Consider the following 12,391-nt stretch of genomic DNA (forward strand, 5'->3'; position numbering starts at 1 on the left):
ATGAAACTGAGGCACACATTGACTATGAAGATAACTTTCCTGATGACAGATCGATACCTATTGCTGAGAATGAACACATAAATGGCAAAGAGGAAATCGAGCAGGAGCAAGAACAGCTTTCCTTCAGTAAAAGTTCAAAGGAAGGAAGAACTGAAGGTACCGGAGGTGTTACTCAGGACACAGACACTTCTGAAAAAGGAAGCAGGGCACCAACCGAGTCTCCCGTCTCACTCCTAAGCCAAAAAAACTTGTTTTGGTTTCCATCGGAGGCTTTCAGTGAGCCTGAATCAGAGAAGGAGACAGATGATTCCACTAAAGCACAGCTTTCTGAAGGTGACAACCGCATTGGAGTGAAGACAGCTTATGATGAACCTGGTGCCAAAATGTTTTACGACAGTGAGGATTTCCCCATCGGACCCATTCTCACGACTAATGATACAAAGACAGAGATAGATGCAGTTGCCATTACTGACGAGTCATGGCTAGATGGCTATCCAGTAACACAAGAAGTGGTAGAGGATGACGAAGAGGAGGGGGATAAGGTTGATGGCTCGATGGGAACAGAAGACGACATCGTCCTCACACCTGACCAGCCAAATCACGTTGAAGTAAGAAAACCAGGCAATGGTAGCCCAGCCCCAGAGGAGGGTTTAACACAGATTGTGGCAGCAACAACGAGGACGGATGATGAAGGAGCCAATGAGACACCGATACCACTTACGTCAGTGAGTGGCCTGGAGAACTTAAGCATGAGCAGAGGTTATGATGATGCTGCATGGGACCACCCAACTACATCTCTGGAAACTATGACTCAGGAGCCTGGTACAACGATGCTGTTTTACATAACCAGCTTAAAAATGTCTGTGTCAGAAACCTCTGTGATGGGCAGCCCCTCCGATCACACTCCGTATGCAGAACCAGAAGAAACAACCACCTACCCAGCACAAGTAGCAACCACTGCACCAGCTCCAGATATCGTTACTGATACATCGTCCCAGCAATCAGCTGAGCAAGAAAATCTCACCCAGGGCCTTGGAGAAAAGCCCGTCCCTACTTCCGAGCCATGTGAAGGGGAGGATTGCCCCAAGTCCAGCAAAGGTGCCATCATAGCAGTAATTGTGATTCTTCTCTGCTTGTTACTGGTTGCAGCCGTACTGGCTGTGTGGTTTTTCAAAAAACGGCAGCAGAAAAATTCTGTCTATAAACTAAATGGAAGGTGTCAACCCAGACATCATTGCTACCACCACTACCACCAGCAGCACATCGAAATGCAGAAAGTCTAACCAGGGGTCTTTTGGCAGAGATGCTAGAAATCGGAAGAAAAACCTATTGATGCTAGAAGGATCGCATGACTCATGGATGCTAAAATCCAGCAGTGCAGAAAGCAGAAAGAAAAACAGAATGCTAGAAGAACATAGAAGACAGAAAAGATTCAACCTTTTGAAATCACAGTTTAGTATATTCGACCTTTCAGAGTTAAAGAATCTGTACATTGTTATCACAAGGGTCTTTTGGAGACACCAGCAGGACACAGTGTGCTTGGTAGTACATCTAAAATTTGTTCCGCTTTCACATTTTGCTCCTATTAATAATAAATTAATTGATTAATTTCTGTGTTACCTGGTTATAATGTAATGGCTGGGCTGGTCAGGCCTTCTTGGTCTATTCTCAGTGGAAGAGGGGAAGAAGGAGGGGAGAAGGATGTTTTTGGAGCAACCACACATTTGGTGCTTGTTCCTTTTTTAGAACCTGCCCAAGCTGGTCAGGATAAACCACCGTAACAAATTACTACCTGATGTGTCTTAAAAAGAAAAACTATTTGCTACCATACTTTAATGGATAGTATTGCAATGATTACTAAGGTACTTTTCTTCAACATTGTGAATTTAACAAGCCACCAATGTTGGATCATTACGCTATTTTTCTGGAAGACGTTCTTTTAGCCTTAGTGAAGAAGTGCCGTTGTTATACTAATCTTTTTATAGAATTCATGATGTCTCCCTGGAATTCGGAGAATACTCTAAGTGCCATTCTTCCTTGAGTATCAGCAGGAGAGGAGTCAGAGCACCTTTGATTCCAGGTGTTATGATGAAGAGCCTCTTATCACGGTGTCAAACAGCGATAAAGCACTTTCCAGGGGAACCCTGTATAAAGTCAGCTGCTTTTCTGAACAGGACACCGACTGGCCAAGATGCTGAATTTCACGCTGATTCACAGCCAGTAGACCTCTGGCAACTGAAGCCACATATGATACTTCTGCCATACGAACTCTGTGGAAGGACTGATTTTCTCCGTTCTGCTCTTCCATCAGCTGGAGGTGTGCCTGGGGTGGACACTGGCTGTGGGAGATGGGTATCCATCTTGAGTGCTGCTTATTGTGGTTTTAAAGATAAAGCAAAACCTGGAAGAGAAAGATATCGCATCCACTTGGCTTTTAGGCTGGGCGTTGGTGTAAACACACGGAGGCTTTTCTAACAGCGTGTTCCATATCCAGCAGTTCTGAAAATAAACAGGGAGAGAGGGGAGGATGTTTTCTAGAATCGCTTAATATAGTTCTGGTGAGTTTAGCACAAAATACTTTTCCTTACCTTTCTGAATGAACAGGAGAAAAGACTGGCAACTGTGAATAATCTGCAGGTCAGAAATAGATTCATCTGCCACTCTATTGTACTGCCTTAGCCAAAATATGCCAGTAATTCCACACACCAAAATGCTGGAGTAAGAGAAGGCGACTGGGTGGAGTTCACCCGTTTCTGTGTTCTGCCTTGAGTCACAATGGCAACCGTCTCTGACTCCATGGAAGGTAGACTTTATGAAATGGAGTGCAGAATTGGGCCCGTCAGACATACAGCCGTCAACCTCAGTGCTGGTAAGGGAAACAAAGCGGGTTTAGACAACGGCTATATGTTACCTTGGAGAATTTGACCTCAGAGTGAGAAGAGTTGAACCTGATTGCCTGGCAAGAGCCACAGTAAATAAAGAAGGACAGAAACTGTACAGATTTGTAAATATCGTGTTCTCTGACATGTGCATGACTTTATGCCTTTAATGCATTCTAGACCATGAAATAACCTACAATTCTGTTGTAAACTATTTTTTTATGCAGCAACATTTTAAAAAAAACAATGGATTTTGCACTAAGCAACTTTATGGAGACTGTTAACTCAACTAAAACATACAGTCTGTAATCTCATGGAAATATGCTGAAAAATAAACACAGGAACATCCATTAAAAATATTGTTTAACTGAAAGGTACGAGCATGCATTACAGTTCTGTGTAGCATCATTCAAAATGAAAAGTCAATACTATTTGGCTCAGGAACTGAACATGTGAAAATGAGATTCAAAATATAATTACAAACACAAATTGTACAGGGATCTTATCTGAGACTTAGAAATGCTTGTTACTCATGAACCAGAAGAAAATGTACATTAACAATGCTTTGGAGGTATTTAAATAAAAATCAAATTGCAAAAAACAGGAAAGGAAGCACTTGTGTGTGTTCTTGTGCAAATCATCCAGTATGCCCACATGTTTATAGAGAAAAGATAGGTCTGCCACTTGGATAATTCTTGTAGAAGACAGTTCGATACTAAAAAAATTAGCTGAAAAGTGTTTAGCTTAGGCTGCCAGCCCAGTTCTGCTTCAGATCATCTACCCCCTTTTGCAGCAGCATCTGTTTGTACTCAACGGTTTTCACTTCACCAGCATGATTCAGGGAGTTTGGGAAAACTGATGAACAGATGGGGATAAACAGCCCATGAACGATACATTTGACTTAGGCCTCCTTTTGGATGCAAAACTTGGCTAATCAAAGACAGTAGGGATGGCGAACAATAAATCTAGTACAGCAAATACAAAACCTGAAGATGGTATGGTCAAAATACAGTAGGGGGTGAGTTACTTATTGCAGGGAATTAAGAGCTGAAAGTGCCAGCTGTGGGTTGAAATTAGGAAAGGAAAAAGGAAAGGGGGAAATGTCAGGAGGGATTTTGTGGTGGGGACATCCAGTCATTAAGAGACTGGTCTGTGGCTCTGAGATAGAAGTCACGTATTCCTCCTCTAGGGAAGCCACGTATTGCAACAGGCTGGCCAGAATCAGCTCACTGGTGTTGAGACTGATACGACCTCCCTTTCCCCTCCTTTATTGACAACTACCTATTGACTGGGCCCCCATTTCATGTCGATCACGCGCTGCTGCATCTGGGCAGAGCCCTGTACGAATGTGCTGTCAGGGAGGCTGGGCGGTGACACTGTGGGGTGTAACATCAAACTGCTGACACTGTTTGGGGGTTCAAGCCCTTGTAACCAAAGGGTGTTTGCTCCCCTTTGCACAGAAACACTGGGGTCATGGATTTCAGGTATTAAGCTCTCGGGCTAAAATCCCCTCAATGTCTGTGCTCATCCTTGCATTTGGCAGCTAGGTGATAATATATGACTTGTGGTGCTGTACTGCCCTATTGCATACTGTATTTATACTGTATGTGAATATATACATCTATCTCTATGCAATACTGTACATATTGCATACCTCAAAAGCTATTACGTTGGGGATTTGTTGCCACAGGCATTGAAGCCAGCATAGATATTTTTCTTCTGCAATGAAAAGAAGTTACCTCTTCTTTTTTTATATATATTAAATAATTCGTAATGCAAAGATACAACATAATACATAGCTGTGAAAGATGAGGATACGTAGCTATGAATGAACATTTTAAAAATGAGTCATAACAAGAAATGAGTAGATAGTTGTAAGACTTGTCAAACTACAGGGTTACCACCAGCTGAGGATAATACTTACATGTTCAACCCCTTTTCAGATAAGTGATAGTGAGAATGGGGCAAAAGCGTAAAGACTCAATTTTTTTCTTTGAAGTTAGTAGTCACATAAAGTTACACCTCTGACCCCCATATTTCCCCTTGAAAGTATGCAAATTCCAAAGTTACTTTGCAGAAGAATTAGGCAAGAAAAAAGCACATTTGTTACTTCATGCTGCTTAAAAGGCCTACCCGTGAGATAAATCAAAGGGAAGGAAAGGTTTTAAATAATCAAAGAAAACTTAGAAAGTTTTTTTTTCTACAGAAAAGGTTAGCATTTATAAACTTAAAAATTCAGAACTCTACAGAATTTAATTTTCATATATCATTGGTACTCTAAGGAGAGAGAGCAGAGGGGAGGGAGGAGAGATGGGTGTCTAAACCATTGAATATTTCCTTGCCAAAAATAAATAAATAAAAAAAAGGTATCTGTTTATTTTAATATTTTTTCCTAGGCACTGAAGAGGACTTAAGACACAAACCCCTGATTTGCTTGGGTGTGCAACCCAACTTACTTTGGCGACTTCTTGCTTAACTTCTTTTTTGTATATAGCTTAAACTCTCCACACTAGGTCATTCAAGCCTTGAGTCACCAGAAAAAAGAAGTCGCTGTTTAAAGTATGGCAGACAACCAAAAGTTCAGACAGCTGCAATGAAGGATTAGTTGTGGGTTTTTCTCACTGCCTTGCTACAAACTGCATCACAGCTCTATGTTCAAACATTATTAAATGGGAATGTTTTCTCTGGCACCAACTACTTCTCCCCACAGTTTAAGTATTGAATTTTTTTAACTGAAGTAGCTTTGGTTTACAGCTCGCATTAGAACTTAAAAACATATTTCCATAGTAGCTGGCATATGCAGGCAACTGTTTATTCTCAGTACCAGCCATAATAAACACTTGTACTTTTATAATCCAACAAATCTTTGTCTAATCACAACTCCGTTTTCAAAGCTGTAAAATTTGCATGCTATTTAAACCATGTCTCATGAAGACTCTCTAGAAATTGAAAGATTTTCCAAGTCCACCTTCATTATCAATATAGACCAATAATTCACTGTAAAGGATGTGGAGATACATGGCGGGTATTAATGGCAATGGTCTATTGAGAAAAAGCTTTGTAAAAGCAAGACATGCTGTAGGATTTGCAGGGGGACAGCTTGTCTTGGGGAGACCCACCTCGAATTTACTCCAGCCAGTATGAAGAAGTGGCATCTCCTTGGTCAGACGGGCTTTCCAGGTGAACTGCAAACAGCATCCGACTAACTTTTGGGTTTATATTTCATCGGCATTTCAAAGCAGTGAAGCTCTGGAAAATGGAGCAATTTGAATTTGCTTTTGGCTCTTGCCTTGTCAACAGAAGTGATGAAGGTCCGCTCGCAGAACTACTACGGTGAATGAAAGGGCCCAGCAGGACATTTGAATTCCCATTCAATTTGCCAGAACTGATCATTCTAAAAGTATTTGGGTTTTGTAGCTGACTTTATCGGCTATTGGGATCACTGAACACAGAAGTACAGAGCCTGCAATGTTATTTTATGGGAACAGAATTAAACTTTGTGGAGAAAAATCACTACCACCCTTCTTCCTTTTTTAATGAATATTGCTACTGAGGATGAATTAGCAAGAAGCTGGAAATACATGAAGAATTACTATCAGTAAGAGCAGGCATTAATTTGGAAAAGATTACATACTTAGCACAGCCTGTCAGATACACTGATTTCCAACCTATGAATCCCTTCCCTTGCCCAGGCTTTGGTTCTTACCTAAGAAAGATTGTTCTGACAGCTAGTACCTGTGTTTTTCACATACCCAAATACCCGCTTCAGCGCACCTGCATTTGTGACTCAGTTTAACCTTCAGCTTTCTAGCAGCTCCCTGTCATGCACGACGCCATCCAACAAGAGATCAAGCACAGGACCCACGTTGCATGCAGACCCCTGTGCCAGCCAGCTGCCAGCAGATGGGCTTCACCCCCCATTCACCTTGAAGTGGTGACTGAACAACATGCTCAGCATTACTGCAGACTTGCTGATGGGCAGCAGTGGAGGATCAGAGGCCAACAGCAGCTACCCAAACAGCCACCTTTGTTACTAGAACGTGAACAATTATTAAAAAGTGTAATTGTACAGCTCTACAACAAGTTATACTACTACCAAGGTCAATATGAATCTCATCTCCAGGGTTAGCCCAGGGTCAGCAGACACAGGGTGCTGATGCTACGTTCAAGCCAGTCACATGAACATGGTGGCTTCAACAAAATGATGTTTCCCTGAGCATCAGCATCATACTGTGAGCTTTGTCAAAAAAAGAAACAGAATAAAAACCCTGAATATCCCATTGGGTTAGGCAGAAGCTGCTAACATCTGAGGCAGACAACTCACAACTGCAAGAATCTGGGGTGGCAGAAGGAAGGCAAGAACCATATTCCCGCAGCCTCCCAAGAAGAGCTGGCAAGATCAGAGAAGTGGAAGAAAAGACACTAATTTATTGCAGTCACATGTAAATGTTGGCATTTAACAATAGCAGCAGCAAAAGAAAAAGCAGTTAAAAGAACCTGAGAATGCTGAAAAAAGCCACAATAAATACTGAAGAACTGGAAGAGGAGCTATTTCTCATTAGAAAAGAACAAGGGTTTGAGAACTACTTGTACTTATTAAGATTGAACTGGCTTGAGACCATATGTAGTGGAAATTAAGAAAGCCAGAAAAAATCCACAGACACTTGAACAAAATGAAAAAGGGATCATATAGTGCCATTTCAGGAGGCTGCAAGAGTATCAGTTGCCTCCTCAAGTTAAATGGAACGGTAAAGGACATCAGGCTTACTTAAAGTAGGCTTAAGAACAACAAATCATTGGCTAATGGACATCTTAGTAAATCACGAAATCCCCACCTGAGAAGGCACAGTGGCAGGGGATTTCAGTTGTAAGGTTGAGCGCCAAGGAAATGACTGGACATGAAAAGAGATCAGCTGAAGAAGCCTTAGACAGAATCGCAAGCTTACCAGGAAATTTATCATACCCCAGAGACTTGCAGTGGTCGAATAACTGATGAAAAGGAAAAACTAGGGTTCATAGGTGCTAAATGTATCCCCGGTGAAACTCACTGAAGTCAAATGAATCACAGAACAGGTTAACTCCGGTGCTCAGTGTTCCACCAGTAGAGTGAAAATATTACAGCATTTTACCACACACCTCGTTCTTTAAACGAGACTACAGCAATCTGACAATTACTGCTGGAGAGGGGAAGGGGGTTCTTTTAACTGGAAAGAAGTAATTCTGGGTGGCAAAGCGAAGAGAACCTGGAACTGACTTTCTGTCATCTCATACCTACTGTAGTCTATGCTGCTTGTTTCACCAACAGGCAAAATCTGATTTACACATGTTATTTCCACACAAGATGTATAGCTATGGAAAGCCTCAGGTCCAGGAACATGTTATAGGCACCTCTTTAGCAAGTCTTTAAGATTTTGCATCGTGGTACCCACGGACAGCACACAAGAGCGAGGCCACTACAGAAACAAATAGCCAGACAACAGCCGGTGCTTGGCAGAGCTCCTAAGTCAGTTTGGTACACTGCAATGAGAAAAAAGTAAATGAAAAACATAAAACGACAGCAACGCACGTGGATACATCCATCTCCAACCAGCTCCATGCCCTTCAATAGCAGGATTTCTGGATTTGGGAGCTAGAGTATAAAGGTGAAGTTATTTGGGCATATGACCTTAACATCAACGGTTGAGCTCCTGAGGAGGAAATCTGGAGTTGTCCTGTGCAGGTTTGGAAAGCAGAAGGACAAGAGAGGCCTGCAGTGCAGTAACCTCTCCCTTGAGCATACACCTCCAGCAGGAAAAAACTAGGGACAAACTGGAGAAGCTAACCCAGCTGGGTATCACAATACATATATTTCATGGGGAAGTGATGGTTTACAATCAACTGCTTGTGACTTTTAAAAAGTAAATTCTTATATGAATTTACAATAGAGTGCTAATATTGCATGGAACAGAAAATGTAAGGGAATCTGATATACTTTCTCTATGTTCGAAACATATAGCAAGCTAGATTCTGGTCTTGTCACCACAAGTGGAATGGGAAAATCTCCTTAAAAGGCTCTTAATAGATTTTCATTTTGAGAATAGAATGGTCTGCCCATCAACCTCAGTGGATTAGTTGTGATTTATATTAAAGAAGAAAAAAAAAACCCAAACTGATCTTCCAAATATCTTTCACACACAATTTAATGTTTTAAAATTGTTTCATTGCTGCCACAGGACAGAGGACACTTAAAACTAATCCTGTGGATTCCCCTTATTCTCTGCAGACACTCAATGGTGTAGATACCGTACTTCTACAACACCGATGAACTACAGCAGCAACCACTCAGCAAGATAGTGTAGATCACGTTTTGTCTTTTTAAAAACCTAAAGCAGATTTTGGTTTTGCAATTCACTCTCATTCAGCTGAATCAGGGTTCAGTCATAAAAGCACTGAATGCACTTGTCTACTTTGACGTAAGTGGAATGAAACCACTTGTAGGACTTGAACTTAAAAACAAGACAGGAAAGCAAAGGATGAAATCCTGAATCCTCGTCTGTGGTCAATGACATTTCTGTTCTTCAGTACCCTGAGGTACTAATTCACTACTCTTCTCTAAAACAGTATTTTCTGGGCCTTCAAAGTACTTCTGTATTGGACTCTGCCCCATATAATTAACAAAAATGTCAAGATTTCACATGCAAATATTTTTCAAGATTCCACTTAAAATTGCCTCAGTCTCCACTTGTACTTACTTTCGGATGAAAAAGTCCCACCAGACTGAAAAAAACATGCAAACTCTTTTCTACAGAAGAGAACACTAAGTATGGCGATCACCATTGTTTTATACAAGATTGGCCTGACCTCACACAGGAATCACAAGTTGTTTCAACAGAAAGAGTAAGAATTGGTAGGAAGAAGAAATTCTTTATTATTCATTTATAAGTGACCTCAGTTTCATGTCATGTAATTTAATTTAGTTTTTAAGAAAGATTAACACTGCTTACGGAATTCTTTAAGCATTTTTTACAAGGCCACTAGTTGTGCTTTGTTGATCATCTTATTTCAGCTATTTGAATGTATCCTAACATCTTGCAGGTGCACTGGGATTCAGTATCACTTTATTCATCATCACAGAAAAAGACATACATAAATAATACAATACACAGCTCAGAAAGTCTAGAGGAACTGTTATGTCTTCCATGGTCCATAATCTGACAAAAGTTCTTTGGAATTTAGCTGTACTGTTATAACTTAGTGGAAGAGCACTGAAATGAGGAACCTTAAGTGTCAGCCCAGAAGATACAGATAGTCTCTTTTGTCGTGTTTGTGTAAAGGAAAGCAAGCTCAGGAGGAAAACCCATAGGCACCAATTCTGTAAATGCACAGTGGAAAGCCACACTCATGGAAGAGTCAGTGCAGCACAGAAGTGACCTTTCAGGAGTGGATCTTGTGACTTAAGGTGGAGCTTAAAGGAGCAGCTTTGAGGTATATCTAACTGGAACTACAGGTGACCAAAAACAATAGTAAGGAGCAATGGTGAGTCTTCACGTTTGTAAAACACTTTGTGGTGATTTCACTCATCAGGATTCCTTCTTTTCGTCCACTTCTAACAGCTCATCAAGGAATTCCACAACTTCACCCTAGAAAGGATTATATTTAACAGAAACAAGTTAACCCTGTACTGCAAAAACAGTGGAAAATTTTAACTACTTTAATATAAACATAAACCGTAATAACAGAATCTAAATATTTTTAACACCCTTCACACAGAAGCTAGCACAACAAGCCTATAAAGTGGAACTAAACGGCCCACACAGGGGTAGCACAAGTACTTGCAGTGACATACAGACCTTAAAAGAAGGAAATGTTACACTTCCCAGTAAATCTTCTTGTACTTTTTCAGGTATTTAAATAGACAATGAAATACTCAAACTTGGACAGTAGAGGCATAAATGTTTAAAGCATCTGTAAAATTAGGAAATTGTTAAAATCCCTTAAAACTTTAAAGAATTTTAGAAAGCTTAAAAATTCAAAGCAAAATGTTTTGTAGAACCATAACTTCGACTTCACATCTGTCTGCTCTAACTGTTTATGCCCTCTGCCATACCCTTCAGCACACACCTTCTCCATTTTCAACCACAGATCTTCACATGCCATGTTTCAATGCAGCAAAAATGCAAAAAACCAGAGACACTAGAATGTTTTCCACACTGGAAACAAACACATTGGGTTTAGATTCAGGCCTGAAAATATTGTATTTACAAGCTCCATTATACTAATACAGGGTACCAGCACAAAAGAACAATCCAACTTACTTTGTTTAAGCTACTCCTAATGTATTTATGTGTTATATACCACAGTCAAACGTCTTTCTGCAGTCAAGCCTGAGTACTATGGGATGATACAGCCCCACTGGCTGGAATTCACTGCCTTGTCAGCCAGGCTACAGCAACTGAGCTAAAACCTGTTGTAATCGCTATCAGCCCAAGGCAACCTTCAGTAGCAAAAAGCAAGTAGCTAACAGCAAACGTGCAGCAGCATCTCAGACGACTCAAAACTGACTGTAGCAGCCCATCTGCTGGCACCCTCAGAAATACTAGTATTTCACAATTTGCCTTCCATGCAGAGTTCAGAAACAACACTGAGACGGGAGACCCCGTGGGAATGCCTCTGCATATTTTCACTCTTTGATACAACTCAAATGGTGAGCTGTAAGGGTAATGTGGATGCTCAACTTTACATTTCCAACACTTTATCCTAGTAACTATAATGTTCTGTTAAACCGTTTTAACTGTGTTCTTTTAAAACTTTCCTGTTTTTCCTTTCTGGACATAAACCTATATTCTAAAAAGGTCTTAAGATGTTCTCTTTTTTTCCCAAAACAAATTGTCACTTTCTGATAGAAAAATATTCTGCTGGAAAATCTGATCAGCTCTTACTCACTCTCAAGTTTAAAATAATGATAATTTATAATAGTTATGTTGCAAGCAAGTCATCCTTGCTTGGATGTTCATTCTCCCTCTTCCCTTCACCCTCCATTCCAAGCCTTTGTGAACAGTATGAGGCTTCTAAGCCTGCCTGATGAAGACAGCAAACAGTATCTTAAAATACTAATTAAATTTTAAGGACATTTTTGTCTAGAAGGGTATTCCCTTAGGACGACAGCACCTTCCAGACACATTCAGTTTAAGGCTCTAAATTTTACAGTTTTCTATTCTGGTGAGGAAAGGCCATTGAAACCTCTGTCAGTGAAAATAATAAAAGGAAATAGAGAAAACTGGTCTATTTTGAATACAACAATTGTATTACGGATACAGCGATCAAAAATATTAACATCGTATTTTTCAGATGTGTAATTAGCAAGGAGAGAAAGAATGAGAACCAAGCAAACAAAAATAAAAGTGGGAGGAAAGCTGGCTGAAACAACTGCTGCTCTTGTTCCCTGCTTCACAGCTCCATCTCAAAATACTGTTGAGTTTTTGCAACTATGAAGTGGTTTTAGCAAGTCCTGAAGGATGGCGATTTATTTTGCT

The 12,391-nt window shown here is 40.5% G+C and overlaps 2 protein-coding genes across 2 annotated transcripts in view; one reads left to right on the plus strand and one right to left on the minus strand.

The window, feature by feature from the left end:
- SUSD5 (sushi domain containing 5) overlaps positions 1–9,999 on the plus strand; it is a 50,068-nt gene extending 40,069 nt beyond the window's left edge. The window contains exon 5 of the mRNA XM_080385898.1: positions 1–9,999. Coding sequence (XP_080242024.1) covers positions 1–1,283 — 1,283 coding nt within the window. The 3' untranslated portion in view covers positions 1,284–9,999.
- CRTAP (cartilage associated protein) overlaps positions 9,767–12,391 on the minus strand; it is a 22,573-nt gene continuing 19,948 nt past the window's right edge. The window contains exon 7 of the mRNA XM_080385909.1: positions 9,767–10,498. Within this exon, the coding sequence (XP_080242035.1) occupies positions 10,439–10,498 (60 nt within the window). The 3' untranslated portion in view covers positions 9,767–10,438. The remainder of the gene's footprint in view (positions 10,499–12,391) is intronic.

Source organism: Falco punctatus, assembly GCF_963210335.1.
Source record: "Falco punctatus genome assembly, chromosome: 4".
Classification (NCBI taxonomy): domain Eukaryota; kingdom Metazoa; phylum Chordata; class Aves; order Falconiformes; family Falconidae; genus Falco; species Falco punctatus.